The 16,484-nt window shown below is 37.8% G+C and overlaps 1 protein-coding gene across 2 annotated transcripts in view; it reads right to left on the bottom strand.

The window, feature by feature from the left end:
• Nucleotides 1-16,484, bottom strand: part of LAMA2 (laminin subunit alpha 2) — a 795,715-nt gene that overhangs the window by 207,323 nt on the left and 571,908 nt on the right. For both annotated transcript variants that reach the window (XM_072637652.1, XM_072637653.1), the window contains exons 25-28: nucleotides 13,389-13,568; nucleotides 13,097-13,285; nucleotides 12,869-13,002; nucleotides 7,423-7,540 (exon numbers count right to left, since the gene is read on the bottom strand). In XM_072637652.1, the coding sequence (XP_072493753.1) occupies nucleotides 7,423-7,540; nucleotides 12,869-13,002; nucleotides 13,097-13,285; nucleotides 13,389-13,568 (621 nt within the window). The remainder of the gene's footprint in view (nucleotides 1-7,422; nucleotides 7,541-12,868; nucleotides 13,003-13,096; nucleotides 13,286-13,388; nucleotides 13,569-16,484) is intronic.

Genomic DNA, 16,484 nt, shown 5'->3' with positions numbered 1-16,484 from the left:
AAAAATGAATACTGTTGATCTATAGATTCCATCCTTAGGCTCCTGTACAGGCTGAAGTGGATAGAATTCTGGATTTGGAGTAGGAAGACTTAAGGTGAAGTTGTTCCTCAGATATTTACAATTTTGGGGTTTGTGGAGAAAGTTGCTTGATTTCTCTGAGCCATAGAACTGGAGCAATATTAGCACTTCCTTACCAGGATCACTGTGAGGATCGAATGACTATGTGAAAAGGGATCCACACATAATAAAGTGACATATAAATATCAGTTATTTTTTTTGAGGGCTTACCACCATGGCAGCCATAAAAGAGAATTAATTCCCAGCCTCATTTCTGGCCCTAGTCAAAAGGGTCTGACTATGTGCATATGTTCATGCCTTAGGATTTGGAAAAACCAGTAGGTTGATTTGAAATATTAATAGTAAAATGGTAGAAGAGACTAAGATTAAAAATAAGTTCCAAGTCTTCTCACCAAAAAATGAAGTGCAGCTAGGATATTACATAATTAAAGTAGAAAGGTGATTTGAATACTATAGGTTGACTCCAAGTTGTTCTAATATATATTTTCTGTCATAGTGGAATTTTCTTACAGCAAGCACACCCAAATCCCAATTGGACACCTGACTGTACCATAGATTCATGAAAAGGCTGCTAGTAGAAGGCAAAAGAAAGTCCTGCTAAGAGGCTAAGGCTTCCAGTTCAAGCACAATGACACACACCAACTCATATTTCTATGGTGTTTTAAGGTTTATCAAATGTCTTCTTCACAACATCTCGGACAGGGGGGAAGGTACTATTTCCATTTCATAGATAAAGTAATTAAAGCTCTGTTAGGTTTGGGGTGGGAGGAGGGGACCTGTGGCTTCATGTGGCCCTCTTGGTTTTCAAGTGACTGAAACAGTCAAAGTCTTGAGGCCACAGGTTCCCCACCTAAGTGATTTGCCCAGGATTGTAGAGCTAGTAAGTGTCAGAACCAAGATTTAAAACCAGGCTGCTGCTGCTGCTGCTGCTGCTACTACTACACTTATATAGCTCTTTAAAGTTTTCAAAATACTTTGCATCTGTTTATTTCTCAGAATTCTGTGAAGTAGATGTTATTATCATCTCCATTTTTCAAATGAGGAAACTAAAGTTCAAGTGACTTGCCCAAGATCATCTAGCTAGTAAGTGTCTCTGGCAAGATTCGAACTTGAGTCTTGCTGACTCGGAGTTCAGAAACACTCTATCCACAGTGCCACCTAGATGACTTTGCTAGAAGGACCTGGCCTACTTTTCATCAATCAGCCCGCTGAAGAAGTTCAGCATTGGAGGGAGGGCCAATACCTCATGCAGTTATTTTAGCCATGGCAACCTCCATAGGCTCTCTACAAAATAATGAATGGTATAGAGCTTTGTTGGTAGAGGAAGGACCTACATCAATGAAGTCACATATCTTTTGAAATACTGGAATAAAGAAGACTGACAAAAATCATGTACCCAGTCTTTGAGGACTGGAGATGGAACAGAAGGGCCCCAACTTCCTTTTCTTCTTTTAATGTGTTAAAACTGCCCTGATATAGGTAGTGAAAAGAGCAGCTCTTCATACAGAGGGAGTAGGGTGCTCTAGAGGCGGATTGTTATTCCTGTTCAAGGCAGGACCATCCTTCTGGAAATTTCTGGATATTTGTGGGGAAGAACTTTTTTGTTTTGTTTTGTATGAATAGTTGAGACTTTTGATGATCTCTTCTGGCAGAGTTTCTGGAGGGTTCTCCTTATATTTAAAGAAGGAAAGAGATGAGGGCAGTTTACAGCTACTTTGCTCATTAATATTCCTCTGGGTCACCTTTTCCAAAAGTCTTTCCCCTTAAGTTTAGGAACTATTCAGGACTCTATCTTTTTCTTCCCTTCCCTATTGTTTACCTCACACATGCTTCATGTGCTTCACAGCTTTATGAACAAATTCCCTTTAAAGTGGGGAGAGGAAGCTGAAGGGAGACAGAGAAAAAATGGGGAAAGTATGTCTGTCCTAAGGCTCAATACTGACCTTCTTCCCTCACATTCTGATGACAAATCTAATCCCTGGTTTCTGAGGATGGAAGGACTGAGGAATGTGTAATTCTCTTATGACATTGCTTTCTTAGCTATTTCTCAGGGATGCTAAAAATGAAACTCAAAATTAATGTCCTTAAGGGAATTCAGGACTCAGGACAGATCTTTAGAGGTACATGGCCTAAGGCAAATCACACTGGAACATTTTTATATGCGAAATCAGTTCAAAATAATCATACCTACCTACTGTGCTGCAGTTTTCAAAGCTTCCCTTGTAACTACCCAGCACCTGTAAGCATTATTATCTTCATTTTATAGATGGTTTGCCCAAAGCCTCACAGTTCATACCACAGAGAGTTGGGATTATAAACCTAGTCTTTTGACTCTTTCCATCATACTGTACTGCATCTAAAATGAACATCAAGGGCATCCTTGCAAGGGAAAAGAAATGAAAAAAGGATAACAGTTTTGAGGTTTACAAAACACATTATACAGGTTATGATGCTGTGATAATAAGGCAGTGTGGCATAGTGGAAAGAGTCTTAGATTTGGAGTCAGAACAGCAAGGTTCCAATATTGGCCTTGCTACCTACTAAGTGTGGGATCTTGTGAAAATCATTTGATTTTACTATGGCACTACCACCACTGTCTCCCACATGATGCCTGCTGGGATCACAACCTTTCTTCCAGGGTCTTGGTCAAAGTATGATATTTGGGAATCATTCAAAGTCTATATAGGCAGTTCTTAATTATCCAGGTTGTGTAATATTGGGACCATTTCCCACTTCTTTTGCCTACCTTTCACCATTCCTTTCTTAGCAGAGACATAGGGCACCAAGGTGGTACAGTGGATAGAGCAATAGCCCTGGACTTAGGAGGAGCTGAGTTAAAATCTGGCCTTAAGACACTTACTTGCTGTGTGACCCTGGGCAAATCGCTTTAGCCCGATTGCCTCTCCCCAAAAAATTCTTAGCAGAGACAGAGAAAGAAAATGAAATTCAAATAATTCTGTTTTGCTTTACCAATAGAAGACTTGATTGGGGAAAATAGGGTATGATTACTGATGAAAAAGGAGTCTGGAAAGGATTTATGGATTTTCATTATACTTCAATATTTCAAAGATCTATGATTTTGTTGGTGTAAGTAGTTCCTCCATGGATATAATACAAAACCAGTGTCCTTTGTAAAGCTGTTGTAGAAAACAAAACAAAAAGTAAAAATAAAAATCTATTATCCTATGTGTAGTCTTCTGGTGAGGAATAGCTTTGAAATGAACTTATTTAATCTTCAGCTCAACACGTATACAGTTCCTAACTGGACCTTCAGCTCTAAGTTCTTGAGCTTGGTTGGATCTGCAAAGTTCAATCTCTTGTGGCACAGTCTTTGAGAATGATGGAAGGGTCACCTCCATGCCACAGTGAGGCACTGGAGGAGGACTCCAGTAGAGACTATTATCCATGCCATATTCTGAGTAATCAATTGAAAAATGCTTTAGAATTAGTGATTCAATCAAGGAACAGATGTGCATTCAGAGTCTAGTTTATATTATTCTATTAGCAGGCAGTATAATGATCATTAAAAAGAATTAGAGGCAAAATATTTTCATTCTGTAAGAATGGAAGCCATAATAAAAATGTCTTTAATTGCATGGAAAAGGTAACAACACAAACTAAAGAAGATAGCAATTGGTATTTTAATTAAAGTCATGGTATAGTAAACAAAATAGTACTTATGGTATAGTAAACAAAACAGTGCTTATGCTAGAAAGAAGTGTGAAAATTTGCATATGATTTCACACTGTAAGTTCAAGCTGTACTCACAGGTATCTTTTCTGTTAAGAGATCTAAAATCATTTTATAAACTCAAAGGATGCCCAGCTAAGCCTGTATTTTTCTTTGTGACTTGAAAACCATAGGTAGTGTAATATAGTAGAAAAAAAAATTTGCTTTTGACCAAGATGACCAGGATTCAAATTCTGATTATTGACAATGACTGTGATCTAGGGCACATCCCTTAATCTCTTTGGGTCTCTGCTTCTTCATCTGTAAAATGGGAAGAGATAGGTGGAAAAAGGAAGATGGAGAGAATGATTTGGGCTGGATGGGTCTCTGTGGTCTATTCCTCTTTAAGTCCTGTGATCCTAATATCTAATCTCCCTAATTTACAATCAATTTTTGCTAATGAAAATGAAATGAATAGTACAGGAATGTTGATGCCTTTAGAATGTAATGCATTTAGTAAAAATATTGGTTGCTACATCCATGACCCACAGGACATGCTCTCAAAATAGGCTGTCCGAAACTATCCTTATCCTTTGCTTTAATGACTTTATTTTATGCCTAGCTAGATAATTTACTCTTTAGAATTGAGATGAATTAAAAATAAGAATTATAATGGTGTAAAGGCAATGCATCAGAGAAAAAATCTCAGGTGTATTATTATAGGAACCAGGTCTTTAGCCCAAGAATACATAATTAAGAAATTATTGAAGTATTTCTCTGTAAAAATATAGGTTTACATGAAAGCACGTTGGGGTCTTCACATGGCTATTAATGCATTAATACACATACATAATATGTATACCTTCTCTTTCCACTGATTGTCATCATCTGTCATTTGTTTTTACTTTTGTTGACATATATTCTTGGGGTTATGAAAAATTAAAAAAATTATTGGGATAGCATGTTCCAGTAAACACTACTGAGAAAATAAAAACCCAAAGCCTGTCTTGGTAATATAGAATTCTAAGATTAAAGAGCTAGGAAGAGAGGGTAAATATCATTAAAAGAATCTGCAGTTCTGGAGATTTGGGGGCTTTTTTTATTTTTTGCTTATTCTTATATAAATTCAGGGAAGGAAATCTAATATAAATAAAGTAATACTACCACTGCAAGGGCTTTGAAGGTTGACTCCACTTTCTGGACTATGTTTAACAATAAGTGGTAATTATACTGTCAGAGCTAGATCATCTAGTCCAGTCCCCTCATTTTACAGATAAGAAAACTGAGACAGAGAGAACAGGTTCATCCAAGGTCACACAGATAGTTAATGGCATGTAACGTAAGCACTTTAATTCAATGTTAAATACGATAAAGGAAATCACAAGTTCTGTATCTGATACGTGCTTTGGGCATACTGACTTTCACCCTCTTGCTATGCTAATTGGCATAGTACAGTACCACATCAATTAGCATAAGAAAAGGTTAGATTCCCCAAGTGAAAGACTAGATGTCACAAATTTTCTTTCTGTGTATATGCATATATATAAATGTTACACACATACCCACATGCTCTGGTATATATCACGATTCCTGCTATGCTGTATGTGTGTGTGGGTGTGTGGGTGTGGGGGTGTGTGTGGGTGTGGGCGTATGTGCATGTGTGTCAGGAAGGAAAGGGTAAAGTGAAAAAGGTCTGGAAGGAAATGTTAGAACCAGATTGTTTAGAGTCCAAACAGAGGAGTGTGTATTTTTAGAGTAAACAGGGATCCAATAAAGCTTCTTGAGTGGGGTGACATGGTTTGACTATGCTCCGCAGCCTCATGGAAAATTAAGAATGATAGGAGGAGTGGAGGACTTTTGCCTTAGCAGATGCTGACTCTGAAGATGGGGAACAAGGAACAACAGCTGGCCATTTGCCCACATTAGGATGAAGAATACCCAGTGAACAGGGGATCTTGTGATAACAGAACACAAAGTCAGGGCAGGCCCTCATGACCTAGGGCTAGGGTTTCTTGTAGTTTTTAAGACTCTCCAGGAAGCTGTGCATGAGCCCTAATGATGCTATTACTGCTCAAAAGGTTCAGAACTCCTCTCCCTTTCAGAACCGAAATCACCTAAGAAAATCAGTCCAGTTACTTTAGAATAGCATCTTGCTTTCTGATCCCATGTGGCATTACACTGACAGCTTATCATTAGGAGGACCAGACATGTCAAAGGATGAAAAATCTTATTATAATCTTAATTTGAAATTAAAAAAATTCCTCCACTATTTTCTTTGCCTTATGGATTAAAAAATGTGCTTCATCAATTGACGTAGCTTGGTCCTTTGGCATATTCTTAAATTCCAGTTCTTCTTTAAGGATGACCCTTATTTACCAGGCTCTGTTCTCTAATGGATTCTTGTCATTTTTCAAATTGTTGTTATGTTTGTCCTTCATTCTTGAAGAGGACCATGACATCAAGATGATGACCTGACTTGCAGATGACTTTGATTTGAGTGGGGGAGGGCTGTGCAGGCTCACCAGCCTCACTTTCTTCTCCTGAGCCATCTGGGTCCAGGGGCCTGATATTCATTAGGATGAGCGGAGATGGCCTGGGATGCAATGGGAAACCCTGGCCCTTTCAGGCTAAGGTCTTACAGCATTCTCACTTGGAGTGAGATACACCCATACAGAATACCAGATTTGGAGTAATAGGATGTGGGGTCAAATCATAGCGATGCCACTTAAAGTCACTCTGACTTTAGGCAAGGCACTCCTTGAGTTAAGCTTGATTTCTCTGTAAAATGAGTGAGGTTGAAGTAGATGTGCTCCAAAGTCCCTTCTACCTCTAAGTTTGTAGTCTAATGAATGAGAAAAGAAGGATTATCACTGAGGAAGCTGAAGTAAACGTACTGTCGGTCCTGGGGGAAGCTTCCAAGGAAGTGCCTGAAAACTATTTTAATCAATGGTAGCCTTGCTGGCCAAAGGTATAACTTCTCAAGGTGATTACTGTACTTTGAACTATATAATACACATTTGGATGCATAAATCCTAGGATGTTTGTTTTTCAGAAAAATACACTGTGGTATGATGATTAAGGTACTGGATTAGGAGTTAGGAAGACCTGAGTTCAAATCCTGCCTTAGACATTCAGTAGCTGTGTGATGCTGTCCAAGTTGCTTAACTTTTGGGATTCAGTTTCCTTATCTGTAAAATGAGGGAGATAGAATGATGGCCTCTAAAAATGCCTTGACTCTAAAATTCATTATTCTATGTTGTAGTTGTACACTGTGCATATGATTTATGGTTGAGAATTTCCCAGATCTTTTGAGAGTGATTTTGAGATAATAGACAAGTTAGAGTAATTGAGTTTTATTTTTTTTAAGAAACCATGTGTCTCATCTTCTATGTTACATGCCTTTTAAACTTTGTCAAAACCTTTCCATTCACCCATGGTTTCTATTAGATTTCATTTAACATCAAGCTAGCCTCCTATCTCCTTCTTCTTTCTCCTCCTCCCCTAACTTCTAAGACTTATGCTCTTCTGGAAGGATCAAAGGAAATAAAGTAAGGCATTTGTAAGGAAATAAGGTTGATTTAAGTGAAGTTAGAAGGTGAAGTTTTCAGCTCACTAAGTGAATAGAGGAGAGTTGATAACTATGAAGGACAAGTCATTTAGAAGAGACTAGCATACCTCGCAGGAGAAGCCAGAATAACCTGGGGGACAGTCACATTTTTCAATCAAGCGAGCTCGTGGACTTAATGCTGATGTAGTTCCTTCTTCAGCTACTTCCATTGAGATCTCAGAAATTCTGGAAAAGAAAAATAAATAGCCCAGTAAATACCCATTCAAAGGCACATTAGGAAATCCTGAAAGAGGAGTTACATTTTTAAAAAATCTTTAGTCTTATGATTAAACTAGTTTTCAAGCTTTAAAAAAAAGATATTTTTGGTACATGTCTGAATTCCAGGGATCCTAGTTAATGTTTATAGAAGATATTACGTTCTCCAGTCCTTAAATGGTCTTCCTCCCTACACTGGAACACACAACTGAAGAATGAAGCATTTGCTTTATCATTTGCATGATGTCATGTGGACAAGATATTTCAGTCATTGAGTGGATTTTCCACATTTTCGTGGACAATTTTCACATGACGTAACCACGGTTAGTTTACTATTTTTGCTCATAAGAACAAAATGCCCTGTTCCTTTCCTTTGAGAATGTTCCTGCTGCTGTTAGCTTCTACCGTATTTCTATAAGCCACTACCATGTTGTTGTTCAAGCATGTCCAATTCTTCATGACCTTGGCAAAGATACTAGAGTAGTTTGTCATTTCCTTTACCAGCTCAGGTGAACCTCATTTACAGGTGGAGAAACTGAGGCAAGCAAGGTGAAGTGACTTGCCCAGGGTCACACAGCTAGTAAGTGTCTGAAGCCAGATTTGAATTCAGGAAGATGAGTCTTCCTGACTTCAGGTCCAGCACTTTATCCACCGAGCCAACTGCCCTGAAGCTACTACAATACCCAATTCCTTTTTCTCTATCAGGGATGGGGAACTTGCAGCCTCGAAGCCACATGTAGCTCTGTAGGTCCTCAAGTACAGCCTTTTGAGTGAATCCAAACTTCACTGAACAAATTCAGCAAATCTCACCCTTGCTCTAGCTTATAAGCCCTCTTAGGAATTATGTAAGACTCTCAAAGTCAGGGGTTCTTAACCTTTCTTTGGGTTATGGACTACATTGGCAGTCTTGGAAAACCTATGTATCCTTCTGAAAGTACTGTTTTTAAATGCATGAAACATATGCACTCAGTACTGAAAAGTAAACAATCATATTGAAACAGTTAAGAAAATATTAAAAAAAAAGTCACAGATCCCAGGCTGAGAACCCTTCCCTAGATCACATTACAGGAAATACTGACCTGCAATAATCTAGGTGACACAAGGGATGGATGGTTAAACCTGGCATCAAGAAGACCTGGATACTAGCTGTGTGACCCTGAACAAGTCACTTAACCACTGTCTACCTCTGTTTCCTCATCTTTAAAGTGGGGATAATAATGGTACCTACCTCTCAGTGTTGTGAAGATTAAATAAAGTATGCAAAGCACTTTGCAAATTGATGAACACTAGCTCTTGTTGCTTTCATTATTATTAGCTTTGTTTATGTGTTTTCTGTATGTGTGTATCTAAAGAAAGCTTCAAGGTCAGTATTTAAAATAAACAAAATTTAGAAAACATTCAGTTCACCCTCCCATTTCCTCAACCTCATTTGAAAAATGAGCTAACTACCTCTAGCTAGCTTTAATAGCTCTATTAGGGGGTGAAGAAAGGGGTATGAACATTTTATTCTTAGTGAAAAGACTGGCATCTTTTCCCTTCATCTTTTCCTCAATTTGGAGGCATACCTTAAAGACAAGGATGCAGGTCATAAACTCAGCCCATTTCATGACTGACTAAGGGTACAACACTGCAATCGATTTGCAAATAAGTTTTTAAATGAAACAATGAGCAGCTGTTGCTTTAATAAGATACACCTTCAGCAAATAGAGGCTTGATTTCTAAAACATAACAAATGTGGTTTTTTTTTTCAAAATGGTATTACTCATTTAGTTTCTACCATCTCATTAAAATACCTTCCTACTTTTGATACTAATCACAATCTACACACTGATGGATCAACCTGAAATGAACAATTAGTTGCAATACATATTTTAACTTCTCCTTTCATATTATATTATCCTTGCTTGAAAGGGAAAAAAAGACACAGAAATCTATTAGGTAAGCAAGGGAAATGCAGAGCCTTATGTTTTGCTGCGAGTGATGGTGAAAAGGAATAAAGAATAAATGAGGTTACCTCCAGAACTGCTTAGAGGTAAGTAATGCCCACCAGCCTTTAGGCATTTTATTGGTCTAGGAGATATTAGCTTCATCTTCCATTTTCCCTCTCTCTCACATTCATGCACACACCAAACCAGAAAAGGGATAAAAAAGTCAAGTGAGGCCTGAATGATGACAGTCACAGACATTTCTGCAATAGGCCATTTATCTCAGGGGATTAGAAAATCGCAGTTTTGCCAACATAAGGGATTTGGCCCACTCTGTCTTCTGTTTGTGAGCACGGATATGCAAAAGTTTCTGTTCCCAGCAACCTCACCAGAAATATAAATAAATAAAAGGAATAAATTGCTTAACGCTTATAGCTCTTTCTACATAGTTCAAATTCGAAGTAGCAAAATATATATCCATGGCTCTTATAATATCTGCTTTCCTATACTATGGAATATATATAAAGTCTTAGGTGAAAATGAGAACTATCATTTATTAGTAAGAAAATAGGCACCTTCATTTATTAAATTTTATCCTGTTCATTTTTCTAAATATGCTCATTTATGAATATATTGTTTCCCCCAATAGAATGGGAACTCCTTGAGGACAGGGACTGCTTCATTTTTGTCTTTCTATTTTCAGACCCTATAATAGTGCTTGACACGTAGCAGGCAAATGACAAATTGCAGGTTGATTGATTAAATATTATTATGAGGGCATGTAAATACACATTTAAAATTAAATAATATTATGAAGGCATTTAAAAATCTCTAACTGTACTGTCCTATGAAAGTAGGTTTATCTTTAATCTCTTTTCTCTTTGCCCCTTTATCCTGAATCTATTGCAACTTTCTTGCCTGTTCAAGTCACCCTTGGTTCATATTTAGGAATAAGAATGTGATTTTTGTTAGTCAATCAACCAGTGTTTATTATATACAAATCAAGATGTTAAGCATTGAGAATGCAGCAAAAAGCAAAAGCAACCTCTGCCCTGGAGAAGATCCTTCTAATGGAGGAGACAACATGGAACCAACTAAGTACACCTAAGATATATGCAAAGTAGATGCAAGGAAATCTGACAGGTCACTGCCTTAACAACTAGGGCTATTGGGAAAGACTTCTTGTAGCAAGTAGGATTTGAGCAGAGTCTTCAAGGAAGGTAGGAATTCTTGCAGAAGTGAGGAAGGGGAGCATTCCAGGGTGAGGTGGAGAGAGACAGTCAATGCAGAGGCATGGAAACTAGAGATGGAATATCATATTTAAGGAACTGCAGATTGGAAGCACTGCTATATTCTGATTCCTTTGAAGCTTCAAGTGATGCTTGCAATGAAAGTAAAATAAGTTAATTAATAACGAGGTCAAGGAAAAGAATACACAAAAGGCCCAAGACCCTTTCTTGCAAGGCAGTCCTAGCAAGTTTCATAAGAAATATGAAACAAAATTTATTGCCATCAGCCCCAGTAACAAAAATGGTCTGTGTACTACCCAGCTGTTTAATGCAGTATAGGAAATTTGCATAATAATACATTTGCATAATCACAAAGCTACCTGTTGTCTGCTTTAAAGCATCATATCAAAGCAAGAAACCTGCCTGTGGCTGCTGCCATCTGATCTGTATTTGATAGCAGAAAATAACTAACAATAAATTTGAAAGCACATTTTCAATTCAAATTCCTTCACTATTCCATATTTTGTGCAAAATGTAATTTCATGTTTTTTAAAAAATACTTTTCAGTTTTGAGTGGAAAAACATGAAAAGGAAAATCAAATGAACATGGTAAAGAAAAAAAAAACTGAGGCTCCTGATTTTTCAACAGAAGTCCCTAAATCACTCTGAAAAGCAATGTGGCTTTTATGCAGGAACAGAATTAGCATTTTTGCTAAATTATGTGTCTAGCATAATGCTAACATTTGAATTAAACTATTTTTACATTCTGTCTGCTAATGGGATGTTTCATAAAATGATATATTCTTCTTGTCATAGATCAGTAATTTATTGTACTAAACCTTTTAAAACTTCTTGACAGAATTTTCTTATGGGTCATAAACAATGACACTTAGAAATTCAATAGAAGTTTTGAAATAGTGTGCAGAGTGGAAAGAGAATTGACTGTGGAGTTAGAGATCCTAGGCTCAAATCCCTCCTGTGACATTTATGGGGTGAGTGACATTTACCACCTGGGGCACACACCTATTCTCCATGGACCTTAATTTTTCATAATCTACAAACTGAGGGAGATGGATTAGAGAGACAATCAAATCACCCTCTAGCTCTAGATCTGTGACCCTACAATATTATCTGCTAGCTGTGTGATCCTAAGCAAGACACTTATCTTGCCTGCCTCAGTTTCCCCATCTATCAAATGAGCTGGAGAAGGAAATAACAAACTATTCCAGTATCTTTGCCAAGAAAACCCCAAATGAGGCCATGAAGAACCAGACACTACTGAAACAACTCGACAGTAGCAGATGTGAAATTATGATAGACTGAGACTGAAAATGCTATACAGTATGATGTATATTTTTGCTAATCTTTCCCTTACTCTTAATTCTTAGAGCACAAATATTGCCTATGGTTGTTCCCCTGTGTGTAAGACTTGTCCCCCACTAATGGAGGTAAGCTCCTCCGGGGTCAGTGTTAGCCCTGCCCATTCTTGTTTCCCCCACAGCAAAGTGAAGTAAAGTGAGCGCATGGAATTGCTTGGATAGGTTGAACAAAACCTGGTGCCTATGAGAGGAAAGAGAGGATTTGAATCTGTCACAGACCACCTTTTCTCATTTGGCCTAGTTTCATCAGTGATATTTAACAAAGCTTATTTTACATCAAAAAAGCAAGCAGGGCCATTAGGAGTGAGGTCCTATGGAGTCTATGCATTGTGCTCTCCTGGTTTCTCTCACTACCTTTCTAACTCTCCTTTGTCCTCATTTGCTGGATCCTGCTTCCCCCTTCCAATTAATTGTGTATACCCACCATGGCTCACTTTTGGTGTTTCTGCTCTTCTTCCCCTTTGCTCTTTTCCTAAGGGAACTCATCTGGCTCATATGCTTTCAATTAGCACCTGTATTCTGATGAGTACCACACCAAGACATACAGTTATGAATTTCAAACTGATTCCAGTTTCCTATCTGTCCTGCCTTCAGGGCATGTTGTAGCTATATTAGCAATTTCAGTTTTCCTTTGTGGTAGCTCCTTAATTACATCTTACTCTTTCCCTGCTCCCTTACAAATCTTCCTTCATGGCATCTACAGAATCACCCTGGAATAAGAAATTCAGCTTGCTTTCGATGGTAGGAGCTATACATAATGGTCACCTGCTTTGCCGAATGATGTTCCCATAAGTAGCCTTGATAAGAATGTAATGAATGTCATAGAGTACATCCAAGAAGTCCTCACGTGTCACCATCCTATTTGTGCGTGGGTCATCACCAAAATATTTCCATTCATTCTAAGGACAAAGAAAAAACCACATACACACCCTTTTAATAGAATCATATGGAAACATTATCAGCATCTTCATACAATACTGATGAAAACCTTACCTCTGTCATTTCTATTTCATGCCTTGTCAGTTGTCCGATCAGAGGAGCTGCCATATGCCGGGTGATAATTCTAGCATGAGTACGAGTTCCACCTCGAATTATAACTTGTGGGTTATAGGTATAAAATCCTGTTTCTTCACGAGCTTCAAAGTAGATTGTGTACTTCAGCTTGCCACCATAAGCCATCAACTAATAAAGGGGGAGGAGAAAAAATGTTTTTAGTGTGAGCTTCCAAGTATCCCAGGTATTACTTGTATGTGACCTTGGTTAAATTCAAAGTTCTTTTTCTCACCTTCTTCCCTTCAAATTGTTCTGGAAGTTTCCAATAAAAAGGTTCCAGATGGAGATCCTCTCGCACTCGCTCCATGTCTGCAACAATCTCTGGGTTCTGAAAAGCAATGCCTTTGGTGGTTGTGTGCTGCAGGGCTTCATCCACCAGTGGCAGGATGGTCTGTTCAGGTGTCAGTGTTACCTGAAAATACCAGCATAAAAAAAGGGAGTGTGAACAAGATGAAAATCAACAAAAAGGAATCTTAGAATTCTTCAGTGTTTTCAAAGTTCACAGCTTTCTATATGCATTTATAAGTGAATTTTGACCATGGCTAAATATATCTAAAATACATCTAGATTTATGACCATCACTATATATGTATATACATATGAAATAGGTAAATATATACATATATAAATCACATGGATGTATGCATATGATATATTATTACTATACCTAAATATATATAGGGTAGGTTTATATATGTTTACATTTATATATGTACATTATATATGCATATATAATAATAGGTGAGCACATTACCAATTATATCATTTGATCCTCAAAACAATACAATGAAAGAGATGATATTATTTCCCCCAGTTACAGAGGAAGAAAAAGAGACTGAGAGAAGTTAAGGGATTTCCCCAAGGTAACAGAACCCGTAAGGGTCTGAGCCAGGATCTGTACTCAGGTCTTCCAGACTTTAGATTTTAATTACATCAAATTATATCAAAGAAACACATAGAAACACATGCGCATTTTAGATAGATTATTAGTATATATGTCTCTAACTGTTCCTCTTTGCATATATACTTTATGTTTCAGGTAAACTGGACCTCTTTCCATTATCCACTTTTATGCCACGAGCCTCAGTCTCCAAGCCTTCACTAAACTGTCTTGAGCAATGGGGAAGTGACTGAAAACTCACCTGACATGCTATATTTACTTTGATTCTGACAACTTTACATCTCGAATGATGATCTACCATGAAATCAAGGCCTACCTAGGTGTCTTGCCATCTGTTCTGATACTCTTTCCCTCTTCCTCATGCAACAAGGGTCTAAATGACCCTAAGACCAAGTGCTCCTTAGACCATACTCACTCCCCTATGGGTAAGTGAATCCACTTAGTTTGGGATCTCTGCCCTATGGCTGAGCTGTATTCATAAATGGGAAAACAAGTGAGAACTTACTAACGCACTAAATCTAACTGGTCCCAGATTATGCCTCCCATTCCATCTAGACATTCATCAGGAAACCATCTTGCCATGTTTCCTACCACCTACTTCCCCCAATATCCCCTCATCTCTTTTTTAAAATTTATTTTTATTTATTTTGTTAAACATTTCCCAATTACATGTAAATTTTTAATAACATTCATTTTTAAAATTTGGAGCTCCAAGTTTTCTTCCTCACTCCTGCCCTTCCTCATTCCTTGGGAAGGCAATCAATTTGACATCAAATATACATGTGAAATTATGCAAAACATACTTCCATATTAGCTATGTTCAAAAGAAAACACAGATAAAAGAGAAAAATAAAGTTAAAGAATATTTCAATTTGCCTTCAGAATTCATCAGTTCTGTCTCTGGAAGAGGATAGCATTTTTCATCAAGGGTCCTTTGGAATTGTCTTGGATCATTGTCTTGGTCATCCTTACAACATTACTGAGTACATTGTTCTCCTGGTTCTGGTCACTTCACTTTGCATCAATTCATATGTCTACCCAGATTTTTTTGAAAGCATCCTGTTTGTCATTTCTTATAGCACAATAGCATTCCATCACAATCATATACTACAACTTGTTCAGCCATCCCCCAGGTTATGGGCATTCCTTTGATTTCTAATACTTCACCCCCAGAAAAAAGAACTATTTATGGGCCAAAGGCTTACGGTGCATTTCAACTACTTAGTGCTGATGGAGCCACATTAATTAGCAATAAGGACATGATCTCAGAGAGATTGGTTAAATACTTTCATAGTGATGACAGATTGCCATCAATCAATGCTGAAACCACTGACTGTTTACCTCATGTTGAAGTCAATCCCTCCCCAGTTGAAGTTCCAATTGAAGAAGAAGTTTTGAGGGCCGTTAGGCTCCTTTCATGTGGCAAAGCACCTGGTGCTGATTCTACTCCAGCTGAGATTTGCAAGGTAGGGGAATCATTGCTCATATAAAAGCTGATTGAGATTTTCTGGGTTATATGGCAAGAGGAAGTTATCCTCCAGGAGTTCAAGGATGACTTCATTGTCCATCTCTAAAAAGGTAAAGGGAATGGGTTGTCCTGTGACAATCACAGAGGGGTCTCTCTTTTGGTTACTACTGTCAAGATTCTTGCCAGAGTCCTGCTTAATAGGCTGATCTTTCACCAAGAAGATGGTCATCTACCTGAGAGCCAATGTGGCTTCACGAAGGGTGGAAGAATGGTTGATATGGTGTTTGCGGCCGACAACTTCAGGAGCAGAACAGAGGACTGTACACAATTTAGATCTGACCAAAGCCTTTGATACTGTCAGTCATGGGGGCTTATGTCAAAATCTGGTTGCCTGGAGAAGTTCATTAGCATTATACGTCAATCTCATAACGGCCTGCTTGCCTGGGTTCTGGACTCTTTGCAATCTTGCATTTGAAAGTCAGATTTTCTCTTTACCTCTTGTCTTTTCATCAGAAATATTTGAAAGTCAATTTTTCATTAAATATCCATTTTTTTCCCTTGAAAGATTATACTCATTTTTACTGGGTACATTATTCTTGGTTGTAATGCCATCTCTTTTGCCTTACCAGAACATCCTATCTCAAACCCTCCACTTCTTTAATATGGTAGTTTACTAAATCTTGTGCAATCTTGGATGTGGCTTCCTGGAATTTGAATGGTTTATTTCTACCTCCTTGAAGTATTTTCCCTTTGACCTGGGTGCTCTGGAATTCAGCTGTAATCTTTCTTGGAGTTTTCATTTTGGAATATCTTTCAGGTAGTGACTGATGAATTTTTTCAACTTCTATTTTACCATCTGGTTGTAGGATATTGAGGCAGTTTTCCTTGATAATTCTTGAAATATATTTAGGCTTTTTTTTAATCATGGCTTTCAGGTAGTTCAATAATTCTTAAATTAT

The sequence above is a fragment of the Notamacropus eugenii genome, chromosome 2 (genome assembly GCF_028372415.1).
Source record: "Notamacropus eugenii isolate mMacEug1 chromosome 2, mMacEug1.pri_v2, whole genome shotgun sequence".
NCBI lineage: Eukaryota > Metazoa > Chordata > Mammalia > Diprotodontia > Macropodidae > Notamacropus > Notamacropus eugenii.
Note: the sequence above shows the minus strand (reverse complement) of the source record. Positions and strands in the feature narration are given on the sequence as shown.